Source organism: Aptenodytes forsteri, unplaced genomic scaffold, assembly GCF_000699145.1.
Source record: "Aptenodytes forsteri isolate BGI_AS27 unplaced genomic scaffold, ASM69914v1 Scaffold2, whole genome shotgun sequence".
In the NCBI taxonomy this organism is placed as follows: Eukaryota; Metazoa; Chordata; class Aves; order Sphenisciformes; family Spheniscidae; genus Aptenodytes; species Aptenodytes forsteri.
In genome coordinates this window covers 9,817,232-9,831,921 of record NW_008795695.1, presented here as the reverse complement: position 1 = coordinate 9,831,921, position 14,690 = coordinate 9,817,232, and the positions used below count along the sequence as shown (strand labels likewise).

General features: G+C 38.7%; 1 protein-coding gene across 2 annotated transcripts in view; it reads right to left on the bottom strand.

The window, feature by feature from the left end:
* The window catches only part of DYRK1A (dual specificity tyrosine phosphorylation regulated kinase 1A), a 71,244-nt gene that overhangs the window by 36,516 nt on the left and 20,038 nt on the right, over positions 1–14,690 (bottom strand). The window contains exon 1 of one of the 2 annotated variants that reach the window (XM_019473059.1): positions 4,439–4,564. The exons of the other annotated variant lie outside the window; for it this stretch is intronic. Coding sequence (XP_019328604.1) covers positions 4,439–4,511 — 73 coding nt within the window. The 5' untranslated portion in view covers positions 4,512–4,564. Of the gene's footprint in view, positions 1–4,438; positions 4,565–14,690 lie in introns of those variants that run through there. 2 annotated transcript variants of the gene reach the window in all.

Genomic DNA, 14,690 nt, shown 5'->3' with positions numbered 1-14,690 from the left:
GGGGTACTTGATTCACGTTGGACTAAGGACTGAAAAGTAACATAGTTCTTTCAAGCAACTGGGCACTAACATAGGAATTACTCATGTATCAAACCAAAGATCCATTCAAATCAGCGTCCTGTCTCTGAAAGTGGCCAGCAGCAGTCATCTCAGCAGAGAACAGGGCAAGCATACAGCAGTAGGTGCCTGGCATACTCATCTAGTCTCCAGTCCGGGAATTACATGAAGCACAGTCTTTGTGATTAATGCGTGTATATAGATATATATCATGCAAGCTTTTCTTCCATGGACTTTCTGAACCACTTTTTGCATTTCAGCTTTTAGCATCCAGAAGATCGCATGGCAAAAGACTCACAGCTTACTCACAGGCAGCATTAAGCACCACCCCCTTTTGTTTGTTGTGAACTTGCCTTTTTTCAGCGGCTGAATAGTAACAAAAATTAAGGCTGCCCTCCTGCAAAGAGGCAGTGATACTGACACTAAGAAATGAATGAGAGGTTTCACATCAGCAACTTTGTTTATTCCACTGTTGGGTGATTGGTTTATTTATTTTTTTTTAAACTCCCTTTTGACACACTGCCTTCATGTGATCCTCCAAGAGAGGATATTCTAGTATTTAGAGAAGAAGAAACATTCTCAACTGGGCAACCACATACACACCAACATATTTATTACTGAAGGTTTTATCTTTTTCTGATACACATTTAATATTCTTCAGAAGTTTTCCTACCACATTGTAACTCTGTCCAACTCTTCGTTGTAAACCTGATGCTTGAGAAACACTGGTCAAATTCAAGTAGTTTGGCTGATGATTCAGCACAATGTGGTTTTTATATTATGCCAAATGAGTAAGTGAAACCACATAGCTGAGCAATCAATACTTAATTATTGAATATTTAATAAACAATATTTAAAGAAGAGGACTAAGGTTTGCTTTAAAACTGAAAAAAATTAAAATTTTATTAAAATATTCAAAAGAATAACACACTCATTTTTCAGAGAACACCAGTGCTGGTGAAAATGTGCCAAGGCTAGGGTTCAGATACTTTTTTTCTCTCCCCCTACAAATTTATGTTTATTTTACGATTTTATGCAAATGTTCTAAGGTTATGCAGTTTTATAAGTTTTCTAATTTAATGAAAAGCCTGCCATTTAAAAAGAGGGAATATAAAGACAGGGGAAAATGGATATCTACTTTTTTTATGATCACAGTGAAAGTTCATAACAGCTCTTAAAATAGAAACAAACACTGAAGTGTGAATATTATTCCAAACAAAGGTTTAAAAACAACTACTTAATTCCAGCTATGTAAGCATATTTAATCTAGGTGAAAGGCCCACACCTGTCCTTCAGTTCCCAGTGCAACCTGTGAAAAAACACAAATACAAATAGAAAACACTGTTTATACAGAAAATTCTGTCAAATTCAGTAAGTAGAGAAGCGTAAAGGTGAAAAATATAAGTCATGGTAATCTCATAATACAGACAACAGAAATGAAGTGACAAAGTTTAAATTGACATGATTTTATGAAAGTTGTTCCATTAAACATGCTATAAAAGAATCTCTACATTCACATTTCAGAAGGCTTCAAGCAAACTCCACTTCAGGTACACACAAATTATATTTTCTTAGTTCTTAGCTTCTAAAATGCACTAGGAATCACCAAGTTTCCCTGTCAAAAGGAAATGTTTGCTTTATTCAAGAGCAGTTAGATTTACCTCTGCTGTCAGTTTTCTGAAGGGTTTACAAAACAGTCGAAAAATTAAAATTCCACCAAAGTAAAAATAAGATTTAATCATAGGCTGCTTTTTAACAGTAAGCTTTGGTCTTCATGATGAGCGCAACTTGTAAATCACTCATCTGAACTAATGCACTCCAATGTTTAGTTTAAAAAACAAAACTTATTTAGTCCTAAGTATAAGCATTAAATCATGAAAATGCTGCCTGTTCTCTTGGTATTAAAGTACCAGTTAATCCAAATTTGTAGAAGTTAAAAAAATATTTTGTGCACAGATGTTTTTAAAAAAGTATTTCACAAAAAATAGTTATCAAATGGAACCACTTTTACCAAAATTCCAATTCCAACTGAACTCAAAGGATTCCAAACCTGCTGACACCAGGGTTATACCTGGTCAAAAATATGCCAGTGAAAGTAATTTCCACCGTTACTAGTAAATGCTAGGTGGTATCAAACCTCAGAAGGGAAGGGAAGGAAAGAAAAGGAAAAAAAAAAAAGAACGCGGGGGGAAAAAAAAAAAAAGGACACGGAACCTATGTAGATGGATTTACTCAGTTAAATAATTCATTAACCTTACAGTCAGCTTTACTGAGTTGGACAGAAAGAACGTGAGTAGTTATGCAAAGAAAGCCCACAATTTGGACAGCTAAGGAAGACGGAGGGACTGGGGAAGAGGATTGAAGGAGGTAAACTAGTCCATGATTGAACAGGAGAAAAAGCAGGTTTGGAAAGCAGCAAAAAAAAGACACAGATTTAAGCAACAAAAATGTTTTAAGATCAGATTTCCCGAAATTCTTAGGCAGGAATGATACAGAGGACAGAAGAAAATCCAGACTCAACTGTTACTGCTGAGGTGGGGTTTGGTCTTTGGTGTGCGGTGGTTTTTTTGGGTGGTTTGGTTGTTTTTTTTTTTTTTGGCGGGGGGCGGGGAGGGGGAAGGCATGTGAATACACCATTTTTAAAAGGCAAGTGTGTGTTCTAGAAATAGATTATTCTATATTCACACCAGCTACAGATGCTTATCACAGATACAGTGGTTATTGCATTTTAGGAAGTACTGATATTAAAGCTGACTTTATTAACGTTCCAGAGCCGTACTTTCTGCAGAAATCTGGTTACTTCAATACAAGGCACTTTAATTTAAAAAAAAATTAAAAAAAATTTAAGCGGGGAAAGAGCGAGAACAGTCCTCTTCCACCTACACAGCACTCTTTCCTGGTTCCAAGCTATTCCAGTGAAGATTTTTTTTAATTAACGTGATGTATATACACACACAGACGTTTTTTAATATACATACACGCACACAGGCACGCGCGCCCGCGCGCGCACACACACACAGACGTTCACACGGCCAATAGAGAGAGAGGGCGAGACTGAACAGCAATTAAACCCTCCTTTCGCTTCTGTTCTAAAATCCGTGCCTGCCCGCAGTACGCGGGCGCTGCTGCAGATCATTAACTGCTCATTTATCAACGCCGCTCACCAGGCAACACAATGCCGCAGAACGGCGCGCGGAAACCACCCCGAACCCCAGCAACAGCGGGTAATTAGCATAGCCTACCACTAAAACCCCGCCGCCTGATTGGGCGAGCTCGTCGGCCAAGTGGCCAATCAAAGGGGGCTATGCAAATCGCAGCCCTCAGTTGCCAGGGCAGAGCTGCTGCCTATTGTCCAATCGGAAAACAAGCAATAAACAAGAAATGCAATCGAGCCTTGTCACATTTTCAAGTTGTTGTTAACGCTTTCAAGTTTAAAGCAAAATTAGCTCCCATCTACCGCGGATTAGCCTCACGTTCTACATTTCACCCCCACAGCAAGGGCAGGGCAACGCGGTAACGATACACGGGGATTACAGCTCAGCGCTGCATTAGGATTTAAACTTCCTTCCCGCAACGCAGCTCTGCTCCGGGACGGCCTGAAGAATGCGTTCTGAAGGGCGGAGATGTCAAAATAGCCCAAGACGACCGTGTTCAAGCACTCCCAAGTCTGACATCTCCCTGCTAAAATTCTTCAGAGGGTCTTACGCAACAGCTAAGAGCAGGAAAGTTCCCTTTCCCTGGCTTAGTTACATCACCTCATAAAATTATATGGGCTGCCACACTGTTATCAGTACGTGCTACTTACATTATATCATCCCCTTTTTCACAGGTACTGTATTTCTGTTTTTAAGGAAGAGGAAGAAGACTAAAGAAAGAACCTCCTTCGTTATTTACCCCACTGACAGATTTTAAGTAAATGAGTTTCAGTTCATTTGACCAAACTGAACCACCAATAAAGACCGAACAGAAGAAACTGAAGTATCCTACGAGAAATGAGCAGGTTTTTCCCACCGATTTCAAAAATTAAGCTTATCTGAAAGAAAGTTTGCCAGCAAGCGTCTCTGCCTGTGACAGCGTGCATACATAGGGGAGTACGGCAGCCAGTGACCATCGCCACTTCCGACACTCCTCAGGAGGTTCCCTTCCCACACACACAGCCGTGTATTTTGAAAACCGGCATCGTTCAGCCCCCTTCAAATGAAGTCTCTAAATGCAAAGACTGACAGACTTACTCTGGAAGCAACTGCCCCTCTCTTCAAAAGCAGAACGCAGCTGCACAGCTTCCCTCTACACCGCGGCGGACGCAAGTGATCCTGTGCATCTTTTACTCCACTTTTCACAGCCCGACAGTGATGTGAAAGCACTACTGTAATTCACTCACCTGGGAGATGGGTGTTTGTGTGTTTCTCGTTCTCAAGTGCTTGTGGAAGGTGCCTGACACTGGCAACCGACATCTCCTGTCCAGGTACACACCGGGTACAGGATATAAAGCAACGGTGGTGGCGGCAGCCTCTGTATCTCAAACCCTCGAAGGATCCCGACACTATTCTGCCCACCGATCAGCTAAAGGAGGGCTTATGACTCTCTGTCAGCCACTAACCTGGGTCAATGCTAAAGAGAAAGAAGAGGGAGGCTCGGTATTTCTTTACCAATCTCTACGACACTCAAAACTTTTCAGATCTGGGTCACAGAATCTGCTTTTTAAAAGTGCCCAAAATGTCAGTTCCGCAGCCTGATGCTAACAGAAATTAAAGTTTTACCGGCTCCCTGATTTAGAAAATTTATCAACTTCATTTTGGAAATTTTATCCACAGTAAAACTACTGAAATATTTCCTTGCATGTCCTAAAATACATACAATTATCTTACTGTGTGCACCAACCTCTCTGACACATACAAAAATCAATTCCATCTATTCTTTATCTCATGTTAGCTTTTTAAACTAAACGACTGCTTTTTGATTTATGCTCATCTAGCAAACCCTGTAACAGCGCAGCACCAACAGCAGTAAGCAGCAGCAGAGCGTTATCTGACCATAGGCTTACAAGATTTTCCAGGCAATCCAGCCTGGGCCGGTACTTTGCAGCGCTAATCCTTCTCCCAGTCTGCTCTACTGTCCTCCCAAAGTAATACTTTTATCAGCAGTTAAGTAAGAGTTTCTTGTATTGGTGCAGTGCCTTCTCTTTTCCCCACCTCCGAAGAGAATATAAATAACATTACTTACAATTTTCAGTTTACAGTGCAGAACTTAATTACAAATTACCTGCTACATGGCAACGCATGAAACCATACAATCCGTAGAAGAGGTGAAAAAGACCAAATATTTTGTACCTAATCAATACCTGTGGCTAACAGCTAGCCTAATGTCTAAACTTCACTTTTTAGGTTCCACACGCATTTCCAGCTGAACGTAATATACAGTTAGCATAAATATCTGAATCATTTTTAAAGCTCTCCTTTAATCTATTGTACAAATACATATATATTAAAAAAGGAATCTTTTCCTTCGCATAAAAACCATCAAGGGAAATAGAATAATTCAAGTCATTTCCCATTTGTAGTTACTGAGGCACAAGATATATTTAAACAGTTGGTACAGAAAAAATGGAAAGCATCTACCATATCAATGTACAGCTAGCATGCCAAACCATTAATGTAAGAGCTAAACAAGGGATGAATACATCATGTGCGATAGTCTCACATGATATAAATTATTCAATACCTGACCAAAGAAAACAGCTTTCAGGAGAGAGGGGGAGGATCTGAAAGTACTTTTGTAGTTTGAATAAATACAGTATTATGAATTGATGCAAAATCTTTCTAACTCTACACCACAGTTAAATAATCACATGTATTTTCAAACTATATCACTACGTTACGTCAATCCAACTTGCATTCTGGTGTTTACCATAAAGGCAGATTTCATCCGATACAGTGCTGAGAATTTCAAAATAAAACCAACTGTAAAAATGAAATTACTTGGTACATAGGCAAGCATGTATTTTCAGAATTTATGCTATGTCCCCTCCTTCCACTTGCAAGATTTGGATAATGCATAGCCCTATTGACATTGCAAGTCTTTTTGCTTTACTAATTTCAAACTGGCTATACAACACTATTTGGGATTGCTGTGCTGGCAAAAAAATTAACATATCATACAGTTAATTCATGTCAAACAGAAGCCTTTTCTAGACTGAGATACACAGATAGAAGGCTTTTTAAGTGACAAATTGAACAACAAAAAGATATCTACCATTATAAATTACACCTCAGTTATGGGGAATCTGCTGGTGTAATGATTCCAGGGAATGCCTTCAATGGCTGATTTCATATATGATCTTAAAATAGTTAATTTCACTCGAACAGAAGTTTATAGTACGTACTCAGTTTTGGCAACTAGCAGAGCAGTTATGTTGCATTTGGAGACAGTACACTGTTTTTATACTCTATTAAATTCTGATATAGTTTCTAAAAAACTTAGAAACTTCGAAACTCCTAGGCATGCTGTCCATATGAATCCATATTACAGTTCATAAAAATAGTAACATTCAAAAAGGGTTTTTTCTAACTCCAAAGTAGACTGGAAGCACCAGAACTATTTTCTTCTATAAAATACTCACAAGCTGTAAATTGTAACTAAATCATTTTTCTGCTGTGTTCTCAACAATTTGATAACTGATATTCTGAAACCAGCATTTTACAACAGCCATCTCAAGCCTGTCCTTGCTTTCTGACAAACTAAATTCAGACTTAAGTCATTAAACAACAAATCGCTCCCCAGTAAAAAGTTGTAACATTTCCCTATCTAGCTACTGCTAATCACAGAGAACTCCAACAAAAATCAGAAATAAAACCCAAGCTTTCACAAGTACAGTGAAACGTCACAATCCCAAAGCACTTATTGGAAAGACCAATTTCCTGCCTTTGTAATAATTTCTGTATTTAGTATACACACTTTTAAGTTTAAGTAATTACTTCTTTTGATTTGTCTTATGTCAAAGTACTAGTTTTCAATGAGGAAACACTTAAGTATGGTTGAATACGTACTTGCAACTAGCAACCACCAAAAGACAGCGATGCCAGGTTTTATTAATCCAAACAACAATACGATCCCAAAGCGGGGCTCACTGTAAGCTGCATTTATTTCCCTCAAGTAGCACAAATTTAAAACCAGAAAAATTTAAAAAAAAAAAAAAAACCAAACCAACAACAAAAAAAAACCCACAAAACAAACTGTATCGCTATTCCTTTAGGATAATACTATAATCTAAGAAAATGATTTTTGAAGTTTAACTCATACATTTCCTTCAAAGGCTTTACTGTTTCTAGTATAAACTAAGCAGTATGTATTGAAAAATTACAGCTAACTATTAAAATTGTGGTATTTTCACACCAATAATAATGATGAGAGCAACACTATTCAAGTACCAGAGTTGTGCAATTTAAAACCTTTAAGTTTTGTCTACATCTTCAGCTACATACACCTATAAATCTTATTCCCAGGTTACAAAGAATTCTGTAAGCAGAGACTGGAGTTTGCCGTGACTGGGCTCCCCCTTCCCAAAAAGGGCCACCTCTTTCCTTTAGGGACATTATGGAAGATGCATAAACCAAAGACAACGCGTTCCAATCTCCATGCTTCAAAGATAACATTTAAGACTCTCTTTCCATCAGTCTCCGGTTTTACATGCCAATTCTCAGACCAAGCTACTGAGAGAGCTGCCTGTAACATGCACCTGCAGCATCGATATGGGGAGCAATGCAGAGATAGCAAGGTACAAAAGACAGGTTACTTCAAAGGAGGTGCAGAAATGGGGCGGGGAGGGAAGAAATCATTCCACCATTCCCTGAAGGATATATAAACTATGCCAAGGTAGCTGGTAGTCGACCAGATGGTTAGACATGGGTTTGGGTTTGGGTTGGGTTTTCTTGCCTCCACAGAGCTGCAGAGGGAGAAGAACATTCCATCTAAGGAAAGAGTTTTATTGAATGTTTTTAAGGAAAGGGGATTAACTAACAGACAAGTTAACACTAAACAGACAAGCAATTCTTCAAGGTTCAGCTAACAACTGTGTTCTGTGAAAAGATCATCACAAGTTCAGTTCATAGCATAAATGCTAACAAAGTTCTAACCCCTGCAGGCTTTTAATTCTTACGGAGTTTCAAACACAACTGTGCCAATGGCCTGGTCAGAGTATACTTCCAGTTCATAACCACATACTGAACATTACATTTATAGGCACCAGACACGACTGTACTGTAACGCAAAAGAACCACAATCTCCTAACGTGTCATGTTACCAAGGGTCTAGGCATTGCAGGTCAAGAAAAGTGAAACAATTAACACAAGATCTCTTTATCTTAGAAGGTTAGGTACCAATGCATTTCAAAGCTTCAGCATTATGGTAAATTTTAAAAGTGTGTTCTCAGTGAAGTAAGAGAATGAAACATAATTTTACGTGATTTAGAAACAACAAAATCTCTCATTACTTTTTTTTTTTAAGGAAAAAATATACAGAACAAGAAACTTTCTAATACAAGCATTATTGTAATAAGGCACATTATCTCTTCAGCTCTATGGAATGAATGGGCATATATAGCCAACGCTTATGAAACACCCTGCTTCATATATGGCAGGCAGCTACCACACCGAGGACTCTGGCAAACATACACTTGAAGATGCGCATTTTAACAGCACAACTCTTCTCTAGCAAGTAGATGCTAAGATAAGAGGGAAGAAGTTTGAAGTGCCCTCCTCCCAGTGACTGAAAAAGCAGACATATTAGACTGAGGGCGATGTTAAGCTATTGTGGGAAAAGATGCTTGAAAAGGGGTACAGAAGGAATGTTACCGACAGCAGGGATAAACTAGAGCGGTTATAAAACAATCTTCAAAGTAATTGGACCTTCTGTTAGTACAGTGATGAATTTCGGGGGGAAAGTATAAAACAAGCATAGTATCTGTCACGTGTAAGATGTTTGTAAAAGAAAATGAGAGCTGGGAAACTTAATATCCTCATCCAGTAGACTGCCATTAAGCCCAACTTTTACCAAGTGCATCTAAGAGTTTAAAATCCTTACCAGAAAAAAGAGCAATATTGTTTATCATGCTCCAAAGCCACTGCAAAAAATAGGGACTTGGTGCAGAATTAGCAGAAAAAATCCAAACCACCTGCTACGGCTTTGTAGCATCAGTCATTATGCCAAGCAGTGGCAACACATGAAGCTGCTATTTGCCAAAGCATCTGGGTTGAAAGCAATACGGTGTTGTTCGCTGGCATTGGTGTACAAGCTAGCACAAAACTGTTTCAAAATGTCAGTCAGACAGGCTCTTCAAGACTTCTATAGGTATTTGCAGAAATGCTACAATTCTTAGCAACTTCAGAGAGCCCTATCACATACAAACAGAAGGCGCCATGGAGGACTTCCCCTCTTTTTCTCTTCCTCTGCCCCACAAAAGGCTAAGGAGAGACTTCCTAACATGTCTAGAAACAAAAGGGAGTGGACAGAAATGGAAAAACTGCCATTGCCATTATTTGCGAGAAGGGAGCATGGTACACACGTGAGAGTGCCATGGTACTGGCCATCTTTAGCCAATAATCAAGTGTTTCAAAATGTCAGCAACGATTAAACTTTATGCTACAAAACGGGAATCATATGGAAAGGCAGTGCTGCACGGAGACTAATGATGAACAAACAGTATTAAGAGGACTCAAGTCAGAGATAGCCTTCTTCATGTGCTGATAATTGTTTCATTGTGGGTTCCACAGCTGTAGAAAAGATGGAGAATAACACAACCTGATCTGCCTTCCTACATAAGCATGTCCCAAAGGCCATGGAAGGATTTCTCTGAAATGCTCAGGGTATCAAATAGAGAAAGCAAGCCAAACCATCTTCTTGGGCACGAGAAACAAGTTTGTAGTAACAATGAAGTCCCAAATCAGCTCCATTTTAACCTCCAGGGATTTCCAAGGGAAGCAAAGCCCTCAATAGTAAACCACTAAGTACATTCATATTTGGCCATAGCACTGTGTTTTCTATAGACACGGAAACTGTCATAAGGTTGGCCCAGAGTTTAACTGCAGGAACTGTGCTTTTGGTTGTATATGCTCTGTTTTTCTTACAACTTTTCTAAATGGTCTGTCTCTACCATACTCATGGTTACAACATTACGGTGAACACCTCTTGAATTCTCAATAGGCCTGAAAAACTTGGGAGACAGCTCGCAGGACAAGGGGAGATTAGACTTCTGACCACTAAGCAAATCAGAGGTCTACACCTGGGCACACCACAGACTAATGATCAGGAGCCAACTACCCCTTCTCAAAAGGCAAAGGATTCAAGACACTTATCTGTCTGCTTGATTCTGAGGCTGAAAAAAGTTATCTGGGGAGACAATCTTTAAACTTGCTGGTGCTCCTGTCTTGCCTAGGGTTTAAAGCTCCAATAAATAGAAGACTGAGCTAGATCATGCTCATCATCCAAAAAGAGGCAGCATATCTTCCTGTCACGGGGAGAACCCTTCCACACAAGAATGTGACCTGATAGGTTCCTACAGCATGTTTAGTCTATGTTGAAGCATTTCTCTTCAAACAGGATATTGGAAACTTTGAAGAGAAAATGTGAAGAGGGAATAGGAAAGAACTCTGCTGTGGGAAGCTACAATTCTTTTATTTACAGACATGCAGGATCAAAAAATATCAGTATACTGGCTTAGTATAAAGGAAAAATACTTAACTATCTAACCTTGACATGTTAAAGAAATAACAAAGTGAGTATGTCTAAGCTAATGTGTGCCAAGTAAGAATGTAAACTTTGTATTAAATACTATTATGAGGAAATTAAAAACCACAAAACTTGCTGGTGCTCCTGTCTTGCCTAGGGTTTAAAGCTCCAATAAATAGAAGACTGAGCTAGATCATGCTCATCATCCAAAAAGAGGCAGCATATCTTCCTGTCATGGGGAGAACCCTTCCACACAAGAATGTGACCTGATAGGTTCCTACAGCATGTTTAGTCTATGTTGAAGCATTTCTCTTCAAACAGGATATTGGAAACTTTGAAGAGAAAATGTGAAGAGGGAATAGGAAAGAACTCTGCTGTGGGAAGCTACAATTCTTTTATTTACAGACATGCAGGATCAAAAAATATCAGTATACTGGCTTAGTATAAAGGAAAAATACTTAACTATCTAACCTTGACATGTTAAAGAAATAACAAAGTGAGTATGTCTAAGCTAATGTGTGCCAAGTAAGAATGTAAACTTTGTATTAAATACTATTATGAGGAAATTAAAAAACAAACCACAAAACAAAAAAAAAAGCAAAAACAAACCCCAAAAAATTATAGACCAACTAAAGTCCCCCAAATGAAAAGAAATGGTTACACTTCCACTTTTCCTTTTGCACTTTTCCCTCTCATTGGACCTTCTCCTGTCTTTCTTTATCAAGGACAATACAGCTATCATCATTTTAAAAGAAACCACGCGAACATGTTTCTGCATATGGAACAGAATTTTTAGAAGTTCTCAACACTGACCAAAATTCCTACTGAGATAACATGGAGCTTTATCATTTGGTTATCACAGACATATAGCTGTGCAAACAAAGCTTTTGAAAAGCTCTTAAATAAGAATACAAATTTATGCCAATCTGTTTCTACTTGCCTTTGGTGTAACTGAATATGCTGCCAAGAGTTAATCTATATACTACTACCAAATATTTTTAATAGCTATCTATGTATACGATCTATAAAGTTTGCAGAGCTACTCTAAAAACTAGACTCAATTCCAAAACTGGGGAAAGACAGACGGCTTCCCACCCTCTCTCATTTTATATGTTAGCTTGAGTTTCCCCAGCAAAATTCAGCTAGTTTTTGACAACTCTGATAAAAGAAGCTAATATTTCTTAATAGTGCTGCTTCATACTCCACTCTGCTCTACTCTGTTCAAACAAATAAGGAAAAGCTTTATGAGACACACCAGAAGACTTTCCATCCTTCTTCAGTTTATGTGTATCCAAAATGGCGGATATCTGAGTTCACTTCATCCATTGGGAACAATTCATCCAAACTATCTTCTCTATGTTCCTCAGCAGAAGGGGCAATTTGCCTGGAAGAAACGTGTGTACGTGTGTGTGATACGCGCGTGCGCGCAGGCATGCCTACTACTTTATTTCTGAATTCTGAAGGAATGATCAGAGAGTCTCAAAGAATAAGGTCAATCAAGGAATATAACTTGAAGATCGATCAATAGCCAGTGGACCCATGCATACAACCCCCTTCTGTAATCAAGTAGATTAGGTACTACAGTCATTCTGTCTACTCAGATGAGGAACTAGACAGACAGGATTTAATTACTGAAGGCCAGAAGCATGTTAGGCATACAGATTCATACTTAGAAGTTAACATGCTCGCCCTTTCCCCTGTTAACTGTCCTGAGGACCCCAGAATGAGCTGGAGAAAAGAGACTCCCTGACTATTCAAAAATGAGCGTATTGATGCTTCTCCATGGAGCATCTTATACAGATACTTCTAGTGACTTTCTCAGGCATTTCTTATTTTAAAAAACTGATCAAGTCTTGCAGATAGTTCATACCTTTGAATAAGGAAAGACAGAAAGACAGACCTCTGTCAGAGTTCCCATTAATCCAAAAAGTGCAATACCTGTCTAATTACCTGGTCTTTGATGAAATTCAGCTGATTCATTAGCTAAATAACCATGAGGCTCACCTTGAAAGGAGACCAAATCACTTTAAGTAGCCTACTACATAGACTTGCTCATAAGACACCAATTCACTTTTCTCTAAATTGATCAAAAGGCTTAGATAAGAGGGAGATTAACCATCTTCCTAATGGTTTACTGCAGCTTCTTGGAAAGATAAAGCTACTGCTAATCTGTTATCAAGGACAATGTGGATTTTTGATGGCAAAAAGATACAGCTAACAAACTCCCATCTTTGGAAAAAAGTGTGATACAAAGTAAAACAATAAAATACTGTATTAAAATACTCTTAAACTATAACCAAGCTGTAAATCATAAGCAAGTGTATTTGTGCAAAGCAAGAATTCCATTCTCTTCTCTACAACCCCTTCCCCTCCTTCCCCAAAAAAATGGTGAAGTAGATTTTTCATTCATATACAGGCTACAGATCACGGAGTTACAGGACACAAATTATTCCTGAGCTGTCTTAATATACATTGAGTGTTTACATGCATCTGAGTTGAATACCTGTAGCCAGAGTGAAAGACTTGAAGTAAAAAGACATCGCTATAGATCTCGCAGTGTTTTTAACCCAAATCATTGCTCTAGACGAAGTTAGCTCCCAAATTCTATTTAAGGAAACTGCCTTCTATTGAAAAAGTGGAGTATTCAGCTAGCTACGTTTTGGTGGCACTTTTTCTGAACAGAGAGTGTCAGAATTTTTGCATTTGGATGGCAGCCTATAGAGTCTGGATTTCTCCCAAGAAAAAATAAAGTTTCACTTCTTGCCTTCCCCTGGAGCTCCACATGCCTCCAGTCATGGAATAAAACACCAAACAAACAAAACCCACAACAACTACTTTTTGCCTTTCTCAAGATTCAAATAGTTGTTGCCTGGGGCCTTTTGCTACCAGTATCTTTGTAGGAATACAAAGCTGAACACAGCATTCTAAACTGAAGTTGCAGAATCCTCACTTGAAAATTGACCAATTGATTTGGGTATGAAACAGCCTTTTCTTCTGAGGAAAATCTCTTTTCTTCAGAAGAGAAGTCATGAAGACCCATAAAGTCCATAAACTCAGCCTAAGCCAGAGGACAAGAACAACTTTACAGATACAATTTGTCAGCAGACGGAAGAAAAGAGAACTTTTGAATAAATCCTACAGGAAAGCAACACAGAATTCTCTCAGGTTTTGTAAGTGAGAAGGAAGCAAAGGAATATTCCTGCAGCTCCAGATCAGGAAAAAAAGAGTTATATACACACGCACATATATATTTATGTATATTATGTATACATAACAAAAGATAAAACAACAGTGTTTTGTTTTGACCAGGAAGAAAAAAAGCAATCTTCTTCTGAGACAACATTTAAGTCCAAAGGGAAGGGAGAAAGGATTCTACCAGTCCTCCTTTAAGGACTAGTAGACAACAGCGGACTTAATAGTTGAGTAAACATGGAACTAGCAGCTGTGTGCATCTATACTAACAGATTCAGCTGGGCCAAGAAAGGTTCCTAAACACAGAACTATGATCACTGTGTTCATAAAACGTTAGAGCATTCATAGCATCCGTTCCAACCAGCACTCTTCCCCAGTAACTCCTGGGAATGTGTGGCAGTCAGCATGTTCCAGGAATCCTTCCCAATAGGCAGCTTTCAGGCAGCCACCCAGTTTTACAGGCTAGGACAGTTAACTAGCACAGATGTGTCCTGTTCCATGTGATCGGCTTCAGTGGCTGGGAACGTTCAATTTACTGACAGAGAAGTGGGCCTTTTTGTCTGTGAAATTTTATTCTTAAATCTCTTCTGACTACACCTGCTCTTGCAGCTCTCTTTTGGCATACTTTACAAATAGTGTCTTCTACCTATCTTGAGAAAATCTCCTTCCAAACAGTGAAAATGGAAAAACAGAAAAGGTTCAATTGTGAACGTATTTTT